This window comes from Abrus precatorius, unplaced genomic scaffold (genome assembly GCF_003935025.1).
Source record: "Abrus precatorius isolate BTA unplaced genomic scaffold, Abrus_2018 Scaffold3, whole genome shotgun sequence".
NCBI classification, from domain to species: domain Eukaryota; kingdom Viridiplantae; phylum Streptophyta; class Magnoliopsida; order Fabales; family Fabaceae; genus Abrus; species Abrus precatorius.
In genome coordinates, this window is record NW_020874373.1 from 427,429 (window position 1) to 439,512 (window position 12,084).

The 12,084-nt window shown below is 32.6% G+C and overlaps 2 protein-coding genes across 6 annotated transcripts; both read left to right on the top strand.

Annotated features, from left to right (window-relative positions):
- Window positions 1-1,216: 1,216 nt before the first annotated feature.
- On the top strand, window positions 1,217-4,850 carry LOC113863844 (glutathione gamma-glutamylcysteinyltransferase 1). 3 transcript variants are annotated; one of them, XM_027497587.1, is made up of 9 exons: window positions 1,217-1,486; window positions 1,587-1,797; window positions 2,061-2,302; window positions 2,681-2,844; window positions 3,121-3,172; window positions 3,506-3,733; window positions 3,847-4,104; window positions 4,195-4,350; window positions 4,476-4,609. In XM_027497587.1, the coding sequence occupies exons 1-9, from the start codon at window positions 1,412-1,414 to the stop codon at window positions 4,560-4,562; spliced, it is 1,473 nt and encodes a 490-aa protein (XP_027353388.1). In that variant the 5' UTR covers window positions 1,217-1,411; the 3' UTR covers window positions 4,563-4,609. The 3 variants fall into 3 exon arrangements, with proteins under 3 accessions (XP_027353388.1, XP_027353389.1, XP_027353387.1); XM_027497588.1 differs by having other exon boundaries at window positions 1,587-1,743; window positions 2,064-2,302; XM_027497586.1 differs by having other exon boundaries at window positions 1,587-1,743; window positions 2,064-2,302; window positions 3,847-4,350; window positions 4,476-4,850.
- Window positions 4,851-5,964: 1,114 nt separating this feature from the next.
- Window positions 5,965-11,038, top strand: LOC113863845 (glutathione gamma-glutamylcysteinyltransferase 3-like). 3 transcript variants are annotated; one of them, XM_027497589.1, is made up of 8 exons: window positions 5,965-6,079; window positions 6,153-6,309; window positions 7,014-7,252; window positions 7,470-7,633; window positions 8,384-8,435; window positions 8,837-9,064; window positions 9,217-9,738; window positions 10,585-11,038. In XM_027497589.1, the coding sequence occupies exons 1-8, from the start codon at window positions 6,005-6,007 to the stop codon at window positions 10,645-10,647; spliced, it is 1,500 nt and encodes a 499-aa protein (XP_027353390.1). In that variant the 5' UTR covers window positions 5,965-6,004; the 3' UTR covers window positions 10,648-11,038. The 3 variants fall into 3 exon arrangements, with proteins under 3 accessions (XP_027353390.1, XP_027353392.1, XP_027353391.1); XM_027497590.1 differs by having other exon boundaries at window positions 5,967-6,017; window positions 10,585-11,015; XM_027497591.1 differs by lacking the exon at window positions 8,837-9,064 and having other exon boundaries at window positions 10,585-10,995.
- Window positions 11,039-12,084: the final 1,046 nt, after the last annotated feature.

Genomic DNA, 12,084 nt, shown 5'->3' on the forward strand with positions numbered 1-12,084 from the left:
TGGCAAGGTCAGTGCATGCTTCATACCTTTCTCTTCATCGCTTATGCTATTTTATTATTTATGTATATGCATTTTACGATATTGTTAATGCCACGAATATATATGTTATATGAAATTAAGGCTAAATGAGTGTCACTTCTCTTTCTCTCTTTTGCTTTGAATGTATTAGTTTAAATGATATATTGCCTGTGAACATTTGCACAAACAATCTTTCACTTCTGTTATGCTTACACTTGAAACCAAATAAGCCGATACTCAACTTGTTTCAATTTTATCCGTCGTTTAAACATCTTCAAAATCAAAGAAAACTTCATTCGGAATCTTCATCAATTTTGTTAAAAGGCTGAAACTTTTAAAATTTCTTGTAAAATAAAAGAAAACTTACATACATGTCCTGGGCATAACTCTATATAGCATATTCAATTTATAGCTTGTTTGGATTTAAAATGATCTAATAAAGCTCGCGTTATGGAGCAAAGCAGTACATAAAATTACACACATACTAGGAGGTGCAGTTTTTTAAGTCTTGTTTATTAATCAAAATTAAATTTTTACTTTGATAATGTGTGATATTATTAAATTTAAATTATTTAATAAAATAAAATTTTAATTTTAATTGATAAATAATGTTAACAATACCTAACTTTTGTAATTTTTAAATTCCTAAAAACAGAGTTTTCATGTGAATCAATGAAGTCCTTACTTGGCTTCCAAAAACATGTCAAGAGTTACTAGAAAAAGACATGTATTTTATGAGTTTTATAATATATTTATGAGACCCACAAATATATGCATTCTTCTCCTTCTTAATAAATTATTCATTAAATAAAGAAAAAAAAATCCTGAAAAGATAGACCAATGTTATTTTATATTGTCTTTTATTCGCATACCTTTGACCAAACAATGCACAGGGATAGGTTTTACTCTTCAACTTCAAGAACACTTCAAAATAATTCATTAATTTGTAATAAACATGTATTTTTAGTTTATTATTAAATTTTTAATTAATGATTATAATGTGATATTTTTAAAAATGATTAACTAAATAACAGTAAGAAAAAAGCTAATGGATAGATCCTAGATATTTCATATTTGACTTCTCACCTAGGTATTGTGACTCAGCCTGCATTTAAGATAACGATCATATTACTTAGCATAATAATTTTTTACCTCGCAATGCCATTTTATTCAATATTATAACATAATCCTTAAAAACAGGCATTAACTTAAGCGAAATTTCTGTAATTCCGAAAATAAGAAAAAAGGTTGACCCAAAAATGATGAAAAAACAAAAACAATAGTTGGAGAGTGTTTGTATTTGGTAAATTGGTAGACATATTGAAGTGTTACAGTAGATAGATAGAAGCTAAGAAAAAAGGGATTTTAGAAGTTAGTGTTGAGTGAGAAGAGAATGGCGATGGCGGGGTTATATCGACGCCTTCTTTCTTGTCCCCCCGCTGTCGAATTCGCTTCTTCACAAGGCAAGGTGATTATGATAACGTTTAAGTTAGTTGATTTGCATGTTTTTCTTCTCTCTCATTATCTGTGAGTTTTTTGAATTGTTGTTTGTTTTGGTTTAATGTCAGCAACTTTTTCTAGAAGCCATTCAGAATGGAACAATGGAGGGGTTTTATAAGTTGGTTTCCTATTTTCAAACACAATCTGAGCCTGCTTTTTGTGGCCTCGCTAGCTTGTCTATGGTCCTCAATGCTCTTGCCATTGATCCTGGCAGGAAGTGGAAAGGTAACCCACCTTTAATATGTTCCCTATTTTCCCTACCCTTTTTTTTTTTTTTTTGAATTTATGTCTTATTTCAAAGAGCTTTTGAATCGTTTATAGAAAATAATTTATGATTTGTTATAAGCTTTTTTCCAACTTCTTCAGCGTAAGTTGTTTTCAGTTTATACCAATAAGTATTATTGTTCAATTTATGATATATGCTATTGTTTAAAAATAGTTTATTGAATAAGGCCCAGTTTCGGTAAACTTATGCAGAAGTCTTTGTAGGAGAACAAAAAATCAGTATAAAAATGTATAAAATTTTCTAACTCATGCTTCCACAGGGCCTTGGAGATGGTTTGATGAATCTATGTTGGACTGTTGTGAACCTCTAGAAATGGTCAAAGTTAGGGGCATCTCTTTTGGGAAACTTGTATGTTTGGCTCATTGTGCTGGAGCAGAAGTTGAAGCCTTTCATGCTAGTCATAGCAGCATTGAGGATTTTCGTAGATATGTCATTGAGTGTTCAACTTCTGATGACTGTCATGTGATCTCGTCATACCATAGAGCTGCTCTCAAACAAGTGTGTGACATGGTTTATGGAACTTTGACATAATAGGAAGTATTAAAGCTTTGTAGTTTCATTATAGATTTCTATCCATCTTGCACTCTTGTTAATTCATATAATTCTTCATTAGTTATCCCACTTTTTCCTATAAACTTTATCTTGGTAGATAAAATTGGTGTGTATATTAAAGGACAAAACTTATGTGTTGTTTACTAATCAAAATTAGAGTTTTATCTTGGTAATTTGTGATTTAGTTAAATACAAACCTTTTATTGAAATGAAATTCTAATTTTAATTGACAAACAACACTAACAGTACCTAAAACTTAAGTTTTTTCCTATATTTAATCCTAGAAAAATGCTGAGTATTGACTTGACTTTATTTTCATGATAGACAGGAAATGGCCACTTTTCTCCTATTGGAGGCTATCATGTTGGGAAGGACATGGCACTTATTTTGGATGTTGCACGTTTTAAGTATCCTCCCCATTGGGTCCCCCTTACACTTCTTTGGGAAGGCATGAATTATGTTGATGAGTCTACTGGACAATCTAGGGGGTAAACTTTCTTTATATACATTTTGCACTATTTAATAATGGCAGTGTAAGCTAATTAATCCTAGACCTAACAACGGCAAATACTTTTGCCCAAAGATTGGTGGTGCTTATGAGCACAAAGAACTGTTTTTTTTTTTTTTTTTTTTTTTTTTTTTGTACATAAGAAATTATGTAGCTATGACTTGACCTAGCCAATTTAAGCAATGAGAAAACTTCTTGATTTCTCTTTTCATTACATGGTTTAAATGATGTTTTCTCATCTTTTCACCCTCTTCAGGTTCATGCTTATATCAAGGCCTCACAGGGAACCTGGCATGCTTTATACTCTGGTATTTTTCTTTCTGTTAAATAGTGACTCAGAACTTTACTTTCATTTTGTGGGATTATTTCACTGTCAGTTGACTGAGGTTTAATTGGATATGCTTTGTGGTAAGTTCATACGGGAAGTTGGAAAATCAATTCACACTCAATTGTTTGGGCTGTTTGTGTGTTTGAAATTGTTTCTTTTTTTTTTTTTTTTTTTTGGCAATCCCCTTCTCAATTTGAAGTTCTATGAATTATGGAACTATGTGAATGTAAGACGCATGCATGTATGTGTTTGCAGTATGTCATGTTTGTATTTTTCATGGTTTGTGTTGGTGTGGGTTTGTTGTATCTTGCAGAGCTGCAAACATGAGAGCTGGATTAGTATTGCGAAATTCCTAATGGATGATGTTCCTCTTCTATTAAAATCAGAGGATGTGAAAGACATTCATCAGGTTCTTTCAATTATAGTCACATCACTTCCGTCTAATTTTGAAGAATTCATCAAGTGGGTTGCAGAGATCAGGAGGCGAGAGGATGGTGGTCCAAGTTTAAGTGCAGAGGAGAAAGCAAGGCTTGTTGTCAAGGTTTAACATGTTTAATCTCAACTTGTCGTACTTCTCTTCAGCATTGTTCCCTCTACTTTGGTTCATTCGTTTTACTCGTAATACTCTCGTGTCATAACTTTTTTGCTGTGCAGGAAGAGGTATTGAAACAGGTTCAAGAGAGAGGACTTTTCAAACATGTATCCTCCTTTTTGTCAAATTCTTGCAGCAGACAGACACCAACTTCAGGTGATGGAGACACGCTACCTGTCATTGCTGCAAGTGTTTGTTGCCAAGGAGCAGAAATTTTGGGTGGGAAACCAAGCTCATCATCAGGGTATTGCTGTCAAGAAACATGCATGAAATGCTGGAAAGCTGAAGATGACAAACCAATAACAATGGTTTCTGGGACTGTGGTAAATGGCAAGACTGAACAAGGGTTAGATGTGCTGATTCCTTCATCATCTGGGAAATTATGTTGCACTTGCTCTAACCCAAGTAAGTACATTAGAATGCACCCAGCTAGCACTGATGTGCTGACAGTGCTTCTACTGTCCTTACCATCTACAACATGGGCTGGCATCACAAATGAGCGGCTTTTGACAGAAATACATAGTCTGGTTTCAATTGAAAACCTTCCAACTTTGCTTCAGGAAGAGGTAGTTATCTCTCATCTGTTGTTTTTTTAAAACTTTTTTCTATTGCATGGCAGCATTGTGATTCTGCTACTTGTACTCTCTTCATTTTTCAACTTCAACTTATTGTAAACCACTTTGCATTTCAGGTTCTGCACTTGAGACGTCAGTTACACCTTCTCAAGAGATGTGAAGAGGGTAAGGTAGATGAGGATCTTGGTTCCCCTCTCTCTTAGCATCTCCCTCATTTTTCCATCATTCATATCAAGGAACCAGTGTCTCTTGACAGTGTAATTTATATTATAGAAGCTGGAATACGTTCACATTGCTTTATAACACGTCGGGTAGCATAGAATCACTTAAATTGGCGCATAATTGATAGATTATTTTGTTTTAGTTTTTATATTCGTTAGTCATTTGACCTGTTAGACAAGTCGCCTTGTTCTAGCAAGCAACTATTCTAAATGTATTTCCCAATTCACGTTGCATTTTACTATATATATATATAAAATAAGATCCTCAGGTAATAAACTTGGTAAAATGACAACTTTAACAGCATTTTATCAAAAGAGAATCGTATAAATTTAATTATTGATTATCGTAACATTATGATGGATGTAAATTAGATAATTTAGACATTTATAAATATGTAATAGTACTTATTTAATTATAGTTTAAAATAACATATTATTTGTTAAAATACGGTGAAGTGATGAAGTATTAATTAGAATTTAAATTATTAAAATTTAATATAATTATACAAAATTTTCTAAAAACTTTAAGTAGGAAAAAGTTTTAAATTAAGGAAATAATCATTTAAAAGGGTTTTTTTTATTTTTAAAAATTAACTTATAAGATACATAATTATCAATTTTACCCCTGGTTCAAACAACATATAGTCTATTTGTTTTTCAATTGGTCACCACTCTTCCAATTTTCAAGGGGAGTTTTATCAAAGTGAAAACATAGTATTTTCCTTTTATCAAAAAGGAGTTGTGTCACACAACCTGCTTTGGAAAGTGTGTTGTCCAAAAATCACTGAAATCAGTCCGTTGACAATTATTTCCCCAAATACCAACGGCTGGAACAAGATGGATTTAAAGAATCTATATACATTTTTAAGAATAAAAAAACTTGAAAAAAAAATAATAAAAGAATGTAATAAAAAAGATACTATGTAAAGTTTTATTTATAAAAGTAAATATTTAATTTATCAAAATCAATAAAACATAATATATCATAAATTTATACTCTATTTTAAAAATCTAAATATGATTATATATTTATCTATTCGATTAAAAAGTGAATATTTTGTTAATTAAACTTTTACAGTAAATAAGACTATAAAAATTAATAATTAATATAGTTAAAAATACATATTTATTTTTTATAGTAACACAATGTTGATAATTGATAATGAAGTAGTGTAATATTTGTAATATAAAGAAAGTTTTATTAACTTTAGTTTTTAAGTTGAGTTTAAAATCTATAACTGAAAAAAACTATTATATTTTCTTAATAAATGATTATTATTATTATTAGTTGGTTCCGGTATAGACATAGCTTAACAAAACCAAAAATATTTAATATTTGGGAATAATAATATAAAAAGCATGATGATGAAGAAGTGGTGTGAGAGAGAAAGAAGAAAGAGGATCAGAATCGGCATAGCAGTAGCATGGCAAGCCCAGGTCTGTACCGCAGAGCCCTGCCTTCTCCCCCTGCAGTCGACTTTGCTTCGCCGGAGGGCAAGGTCAACTTGGTCAACTCTCACTCTTTTCTTCATTCCAATTCTGTTTTTTTTATTCTCTTTTTTAATTCTACAGAAGATTTTCGTGGAAGCTCTGGGGCAAGGAACCATGGAAGGCTTCTTCAAGTTGATATCAAACTATAAGACACAATCAGAACCTGCCTACTGTGCTCTCGCTACTCTCTCTGTTGTCCTCAATGCTCTTGCCATTGACCCTGGCAGAAAATGGAAAGGTAGTACCTTAATCATTTACCACCAAGCTTTTATTGCAAAATATATTCAAAATCCTAAATGCTAAAAGAATTATGTAGATCAAGAAATACAATCGTTATGTTTTCATTATTTGATACATTTCTTAGTTCACCTTATTCTAGTGGGTCTGTTTTTGACGTTTGACTTCTTAAATAGTCTATGCATTTTATATTATTGCACTTATTCTAAATGGATAAAAGGATATCAGTAGAAAAATAATGTTGCTTGAATTTCTATATGGGTATATAAATGAGAATAAATTCATCTCCTTTCTCAAGACAAATAAGAACTAAAAGTGTACTAGTGTATTACAAACACTTGTTTAATAAAAAGTTTTGTTAACTTTTGCCTTTAAGATCGAATTTAAGTATTAAAAGCAGTAATTTTTATTGGAAAAGAACGTATTTATTATATTAAAGTTATAAAAGTATAATAAATATTATTATTTGGATTTTATTACAAGATAAGATAATAATAAAATTTTATTGAGAAGAAAAGTATTCATTATACTTTTATAAATTTAATACAATAAATATATACGTTTTCCATAAAAAAAATTCTATTTATTAACAAAACCTGTATTATTTTTAGTTGCTTAAACTCAACCCAAGGACCGAGTAAAAATAAAAGCTTTTTAATAGCATTTGTCTAACAATAATAATAATACTAATAAGTCACTTAACAGGCCCTTGGAGATGGTTTGATGATTCCATGTTGGATTGCTGTGAACCTTTGGAGAAAATTAAAGCAGAAGGCCTAACGTTTGGAAAACTTGCATGCTTGGCTCGATGTAATGGAGCTAAAGTGGAAGCCTTTCGTGCCAATGGGAGTTCAGTCCATGATTTTCGTAACCGTGTGATTGCCTGTTGTTCTTCTGAGGATTGTCATGTGATTGTGTCTTACCACAGGGCACCACTCAATCAGGTGTTGTATGTGTTATCTATTCATAAGCATTCAATAAGCTGCTGCTGCTTCCTACATATGTATTCTTTTAGTTGGCTTCTAGGCCGTTTTCACTTTTAAGTTTTAACGTAGTTGCTCAATTCAGATTTAAGATCTTTTGAATAAGTTTTTGTGTAGGAAATGAAAAGCTAAGTGAGTTTGTAGAAATGATGGAATTTTGTCATATTGTTGGTAATAGACTGGAATTGGCCATTTTTCACCAATTGGAGGATATCATGCTGAAAGGGATATGGTCCTCGTGTTGGATGTGGCTCGTTTCAAATATCCTCCTCACTGGGTTCCCCTTAACCTTCTCTGGGATGCCGTAAGTACCATTGATCAAGCCACTGGTCTTTACAGGGGGTAATATCTTTTACATTGTTACTTAAAGCATAATAGTATTTAATAGTTATTATTGGATGAAATTCTCGTGGGACTTGTTAAATCATGTGACCTACATATTTATGGTGACTTACATGAAAGTAATCCAATGATACAGAATTTGTTGAAAAGAGCAGAGTGTGTTGCTAGCATTTCTTGGTGTATTTGAACATTTTTGTCAAAACTACAGCCTTTTGCTGTGATTTCCTTCAAATATTGTGCACTTTTCCTTTTGTACCTTGTGCGAGTATTGATTAATGAACAACGGCAATATTTTACTAGTCATAAGATTTTCATCTTATGTGATATTCTTTCTATTGATTCAAGTTTATAAGACTCTCAAGCTGGTTTTTTTTGCCATGCATGCCATGCTTCAGAGAACTAAACTTGTATAAAGGAAAAATTCAGAATAGTAAAACTCTGGAGAATATTGTTGTTTAAAATTATCAAAGATATTTTTACCTCATACCATAGGCATAAAACGATAATTGATTGAAAGCACTAAACTTTTGATTATCTATATATTCTATCCACACTTGTCTGCTATCTGCTAATGTAATTTGGCTTTCCTTTAATTGTTATTTGAAAACTGTACTATTTGAATGTATCGGTATCATTAAAGTCCTGCTAATTGGGATTAAAAGGATTTGAGTTTATGAACTCTTTTAGTTTGTTACCCTTGTTCAACTACTCTTGTTTCCCTCCACTTATATTTGGAAATTTGTATTTCAGGTATATGATTATTTCAAAGCTTAACAGGGCACCATCTGTACTGTATACTGTGGTACTGTGCTACTGGTTGATTCTTTGTTGAACCATCGCAGAACATATATAGTGTATCTAAATTCATGACTTTTAAATAGTGGGGAAAATAATCTGACTCACTGTAAAACTAAAATGGTGAGGTCTGCTAGAAGATGGTTTTATTACTTGAAATTATATTGAACAATAAAAAGACATAGCAATACATTGATTATGTTAAAGGATGAAGTGTCATTGGAAGGTCTGCGGTCCTGCCCAATATTCTTTCCTTTTTCCCATGTTGGAACTGTAGTAATTGAATCATAGAACATATCTATTATTCTAATTTAACAAAAACTTACGTTTTGTTTATTTTGTTTTGCTTCATGCAAATAATTTCTCCCTATAGATTACAGTAAATACTTACTCTAAGACTATCTGCAGAGTTGCAGACACGAAGGTTGGAACAGTGTTGCCAAATTTCTAACTGAAGATGTTCAACAACTCCTAAAGTCAGAGGATCTAAAAGACATTCAGGAAGTACTCTCTGTTGTGTTTAAATCTCCTCCTGGTGAATTGAGAGAGTTAATCACATGGATTGCTGAAGTTCGCAGACAAGAAGATGGGACTCTCACACTGAGTGAGGATGAGAGAGGAAGGCTAGCTATCAAGGTTTCAACACTACTTCCTTTTCGATTTTGAGAAAAAATAATTTCACTCTTGAATTTGACAAATGTGATATTTGCATAATCCAGAGACTTCATCTAATTGAAGAAAATCCATTAAATAAACAAACATAATGTTTTAGCATTTTGAAATTTCAGGCAGATATACTGGAACAGATTCGGACAACTGCACTCTTCAAACATGTGACCAGGTGGTTGGATTCTGAAAGTACATGTTGTAATACTTTTGTGAAGCTCAGTGACAAAGAAATGTTACCAGCACTTGCTGCAGACGTTTGTTGCCAAGGGGCAGATCTTTTGACTGGTTGTGGTAGGCTAGCTTTGTCAAGTGGAAAATGCTGTTCTCAAATAGATGTAAAACAACTGAATGTTGATACAGAAAATCCAGTAACAATAGCTTCTGGAACTGTTGCAACTGGTGGTGGTAGTGTACAAGAAGTTGATGTGTTGGTCCCTTTGTGTCAAAGGGTGCCAAGTAGGTTTTGTCTTTCAAATGAAGGTCACTGCATTGGAATGCACCCGTCTACTGCAGATGTCTTAACGGTGCTTTTACTGGCCTTGCCATTGCATACATGGTCAGGCATTAAAGAAGAAAAACTGCAAGTGGAAGTTACAAGCCTTCTAATAACTGAAGATCTCCCTCCCTTACTTCAGGAAGAGGTAAAGCCCATTTCTTTACAACAGTTTTTCCTTTAATTGAAAATTTGAAAAACAGATAAAAGAAACTCTTGATAAGAATACAGACAGCAAAGAACCAATATGATGATTTTATGCCAATTCATTTGTTACAAAGTTTTCATGCCATAAATTAAATGGTAAAAGTACACTTCACATCTTTTGAAAATTTTCATCCAAATTAATTTTAGTGAACCAAGTTTAAAACTATATTTTAATCCCTCAAGTTTCAAAAGCTTACTCTTCAGTTCACTTTCACTCAAACCCTTTTGAAGATTCAGAAAAGATGGAATTGTTCATAATTTAGTTAAAACTGACAATAGACGGGTCATTTACCATTTCGTTTATATGTATGGCCAAGAACATTTTGCAATGCTCTGTTATCTACCGGTACATCTTGAATTCCTAATATATTTCACTTTTTTCTTAATGTAATTTTATGCCAAAACTGCCACTAAGCAAGAGCTTCCCCTACATGGTTTTATTGAAATTTAGTTTTTGATATATAAAGGAGATGGAGTTGATTGATCCATGCCTGACCCACCTATTGGAATAAGGCTTGGTGGTTATTTGTGGTCACCAATGCCTAACATGAGCTAAAGTTCGTTTGGAATTCAAGGGGTAAAATGTAGTTTACAATCAATTAAATCTGCATATCTAAGGCACTTAAATGAAGCCAAATAGTTCATGTCCATATCATGGGTTCAATACTATCACAATTATTCATGACGAACAAATGAAAAGAACTTAGTGGGTTGGGGGAAAATATTATTGTTTATATTTCAATCTAGCGGCTAAGCTGGTGATACTTACTATCCATTTGTGAAACAGGTTTCGTTCTTGCGAGAGCAACTCCATTTTCTCATGACTGACATTGGTGATCCTTCTCACTGATGATACTCTTGATTTTGACTTATGTAACGTGTTCCTACGACGCAATGACATTAAATAGATTTAGCATCAGTTATGTCATTGAAATCAAAGCAGCATGTGCATTGCTTTGGTGCCATGTTGAACAGATCAGAAACCAGGTATAGTCTCACCTTGAGCAATAATTATGGACTATACAAAGTAATTGTGTACATATGGAAAGAATAACATGCAGATTTGCATAATTCATCGTTGGAAGATGAGGATAATCAATGGAATGTACTAAAAGGATTAAAGAGCCTGGCTATCCTTGGCCTTTTATCTGATACTAAGTGTATAATGTTCTTCTATGATGTTTCTCATTTGAATAATTAATCAGGAGATGTTAACATAATAAAAAATTATCTGCTTGGTTTCCTTATTTCATTTTATACTTGTTATCTGTTAACAATAAGTGAATGAGAAATGCTAGTTGTACTTCATTTTTGTACAACATTTTATACAAAAGGGAAGAAAGGAAGAAAAAAAAGAGACGTGTAATAAAATGGGTGATGTGGTGATTAAGAGACAGAGAGAAAAATAATAGCATTATAGACTGTGTTATATGAATAACGAAACTTTAAGTGAGTAGATGATTATGCATGGCTATATCATTTTGCTATTCTCCAACACCATTTTCGTGGCTATTTAAATTATTCATTTCCTTGAACCAAATGATCATTTTGTCATCTGATAAGTTGCAAGCTATAGTAACGATGTATCTTAGGAACTAAGATGCACGTAGTTATTCCTGATAAGTGATAACTAGTTCCTTCCAATGGCTATCACAGTTCCATTATCGTTGCATATTATCTTAAAATGTAGATTCCTATGGCCAGCAATTTTTGCTAATAAAAGAAGCCCGGAAAGAACATGCGTTTGAGGTCGGCAGTTGGAGACAAGGAATGATTCATAGGAGCCGTTGATGCAATGGCCTGCAGTTTTTTCAACATGTTCCTTTCATAAATTACAACCACAACTTGTACAATACCCAGTATCTATTTTGTTTTTGTCGGCTACATTTTCGTTTTCTGGGCTCATTGCTACTTATTGGTCATAATTCTGAAGGTCCCTTTATCAATCACGGGGCTGGTTAGAGATGTGGACTAGCAAATAAAGACGGTATGGGAGGCCATGCCCAGACGGAATGACCCTTGATTTTTAAGGCTATGTTTGCATCCATGAAAAGGATGGCATAGCTGAAAGGGAAATAAAATTGAATGGTGTTAGTTGTCACTTGTCATTGTTTGGATTGTTCATAAAAGGGTTGGGTAAAACGAACGTGTTAGAATTTATTTCGTATTATTGAGGAGTGCTATAACATATTTTTTGGCACATTCTTTCAGACACTCCTTATTGATATTTGTTGAAAAACATTAAAATATTAGTGAGATTCATTAAATAGGGAGTGAGTTTTATACC

Excerpts from the sequence above, each read along its gene's own strand:
- LOC113863845 (XM_027497589.1), top strand. The coding sequence starts at position 6,005 with ATGGCAAGCCCAGGTCTGTACCGCAGAGCCCTGCCTTCTCCCCCTGCA. Across the intron at positions 6,080-6,152 it reads TTGCTTCGCCGGAGGGCAAG|AAGATTTTCGTGGAAGCTCT; the intron begins GTCAACTTGGTC and ends TTAATTCTACAG. Across the intron at positions 6,310-7,013 it reads CCCTGGCAGAAAATGGAAAG|GCCCTTGGAGATGGTTTGAT; the intron begins GTAGTACCTTAA and ends GTCACTTAACAG.
- LOC113863844 (XM_027497586.1), top strand. The coding sequence starts at position 1,412 with ATGGCGATGGCGGGGTTATATCGACGCCTTCTTTCTTGTCCCCCCGCT. Across the intron at positions 2,303-2,680 it reads ATAGAGCTGCTCTCAAACAA|ACAGGAAATGGCCACTTTTC; the intron begins GTGTGTGACATG and ends TTTTCATGATAG. Across the intron at positions 2,845-3,120 it reads TCTACTGGACAATCTAGGGG|GTTCATGCTTATATCAAGGC; the intron begins GTAAACTTTCTT and ends CACCCTCTTCAG.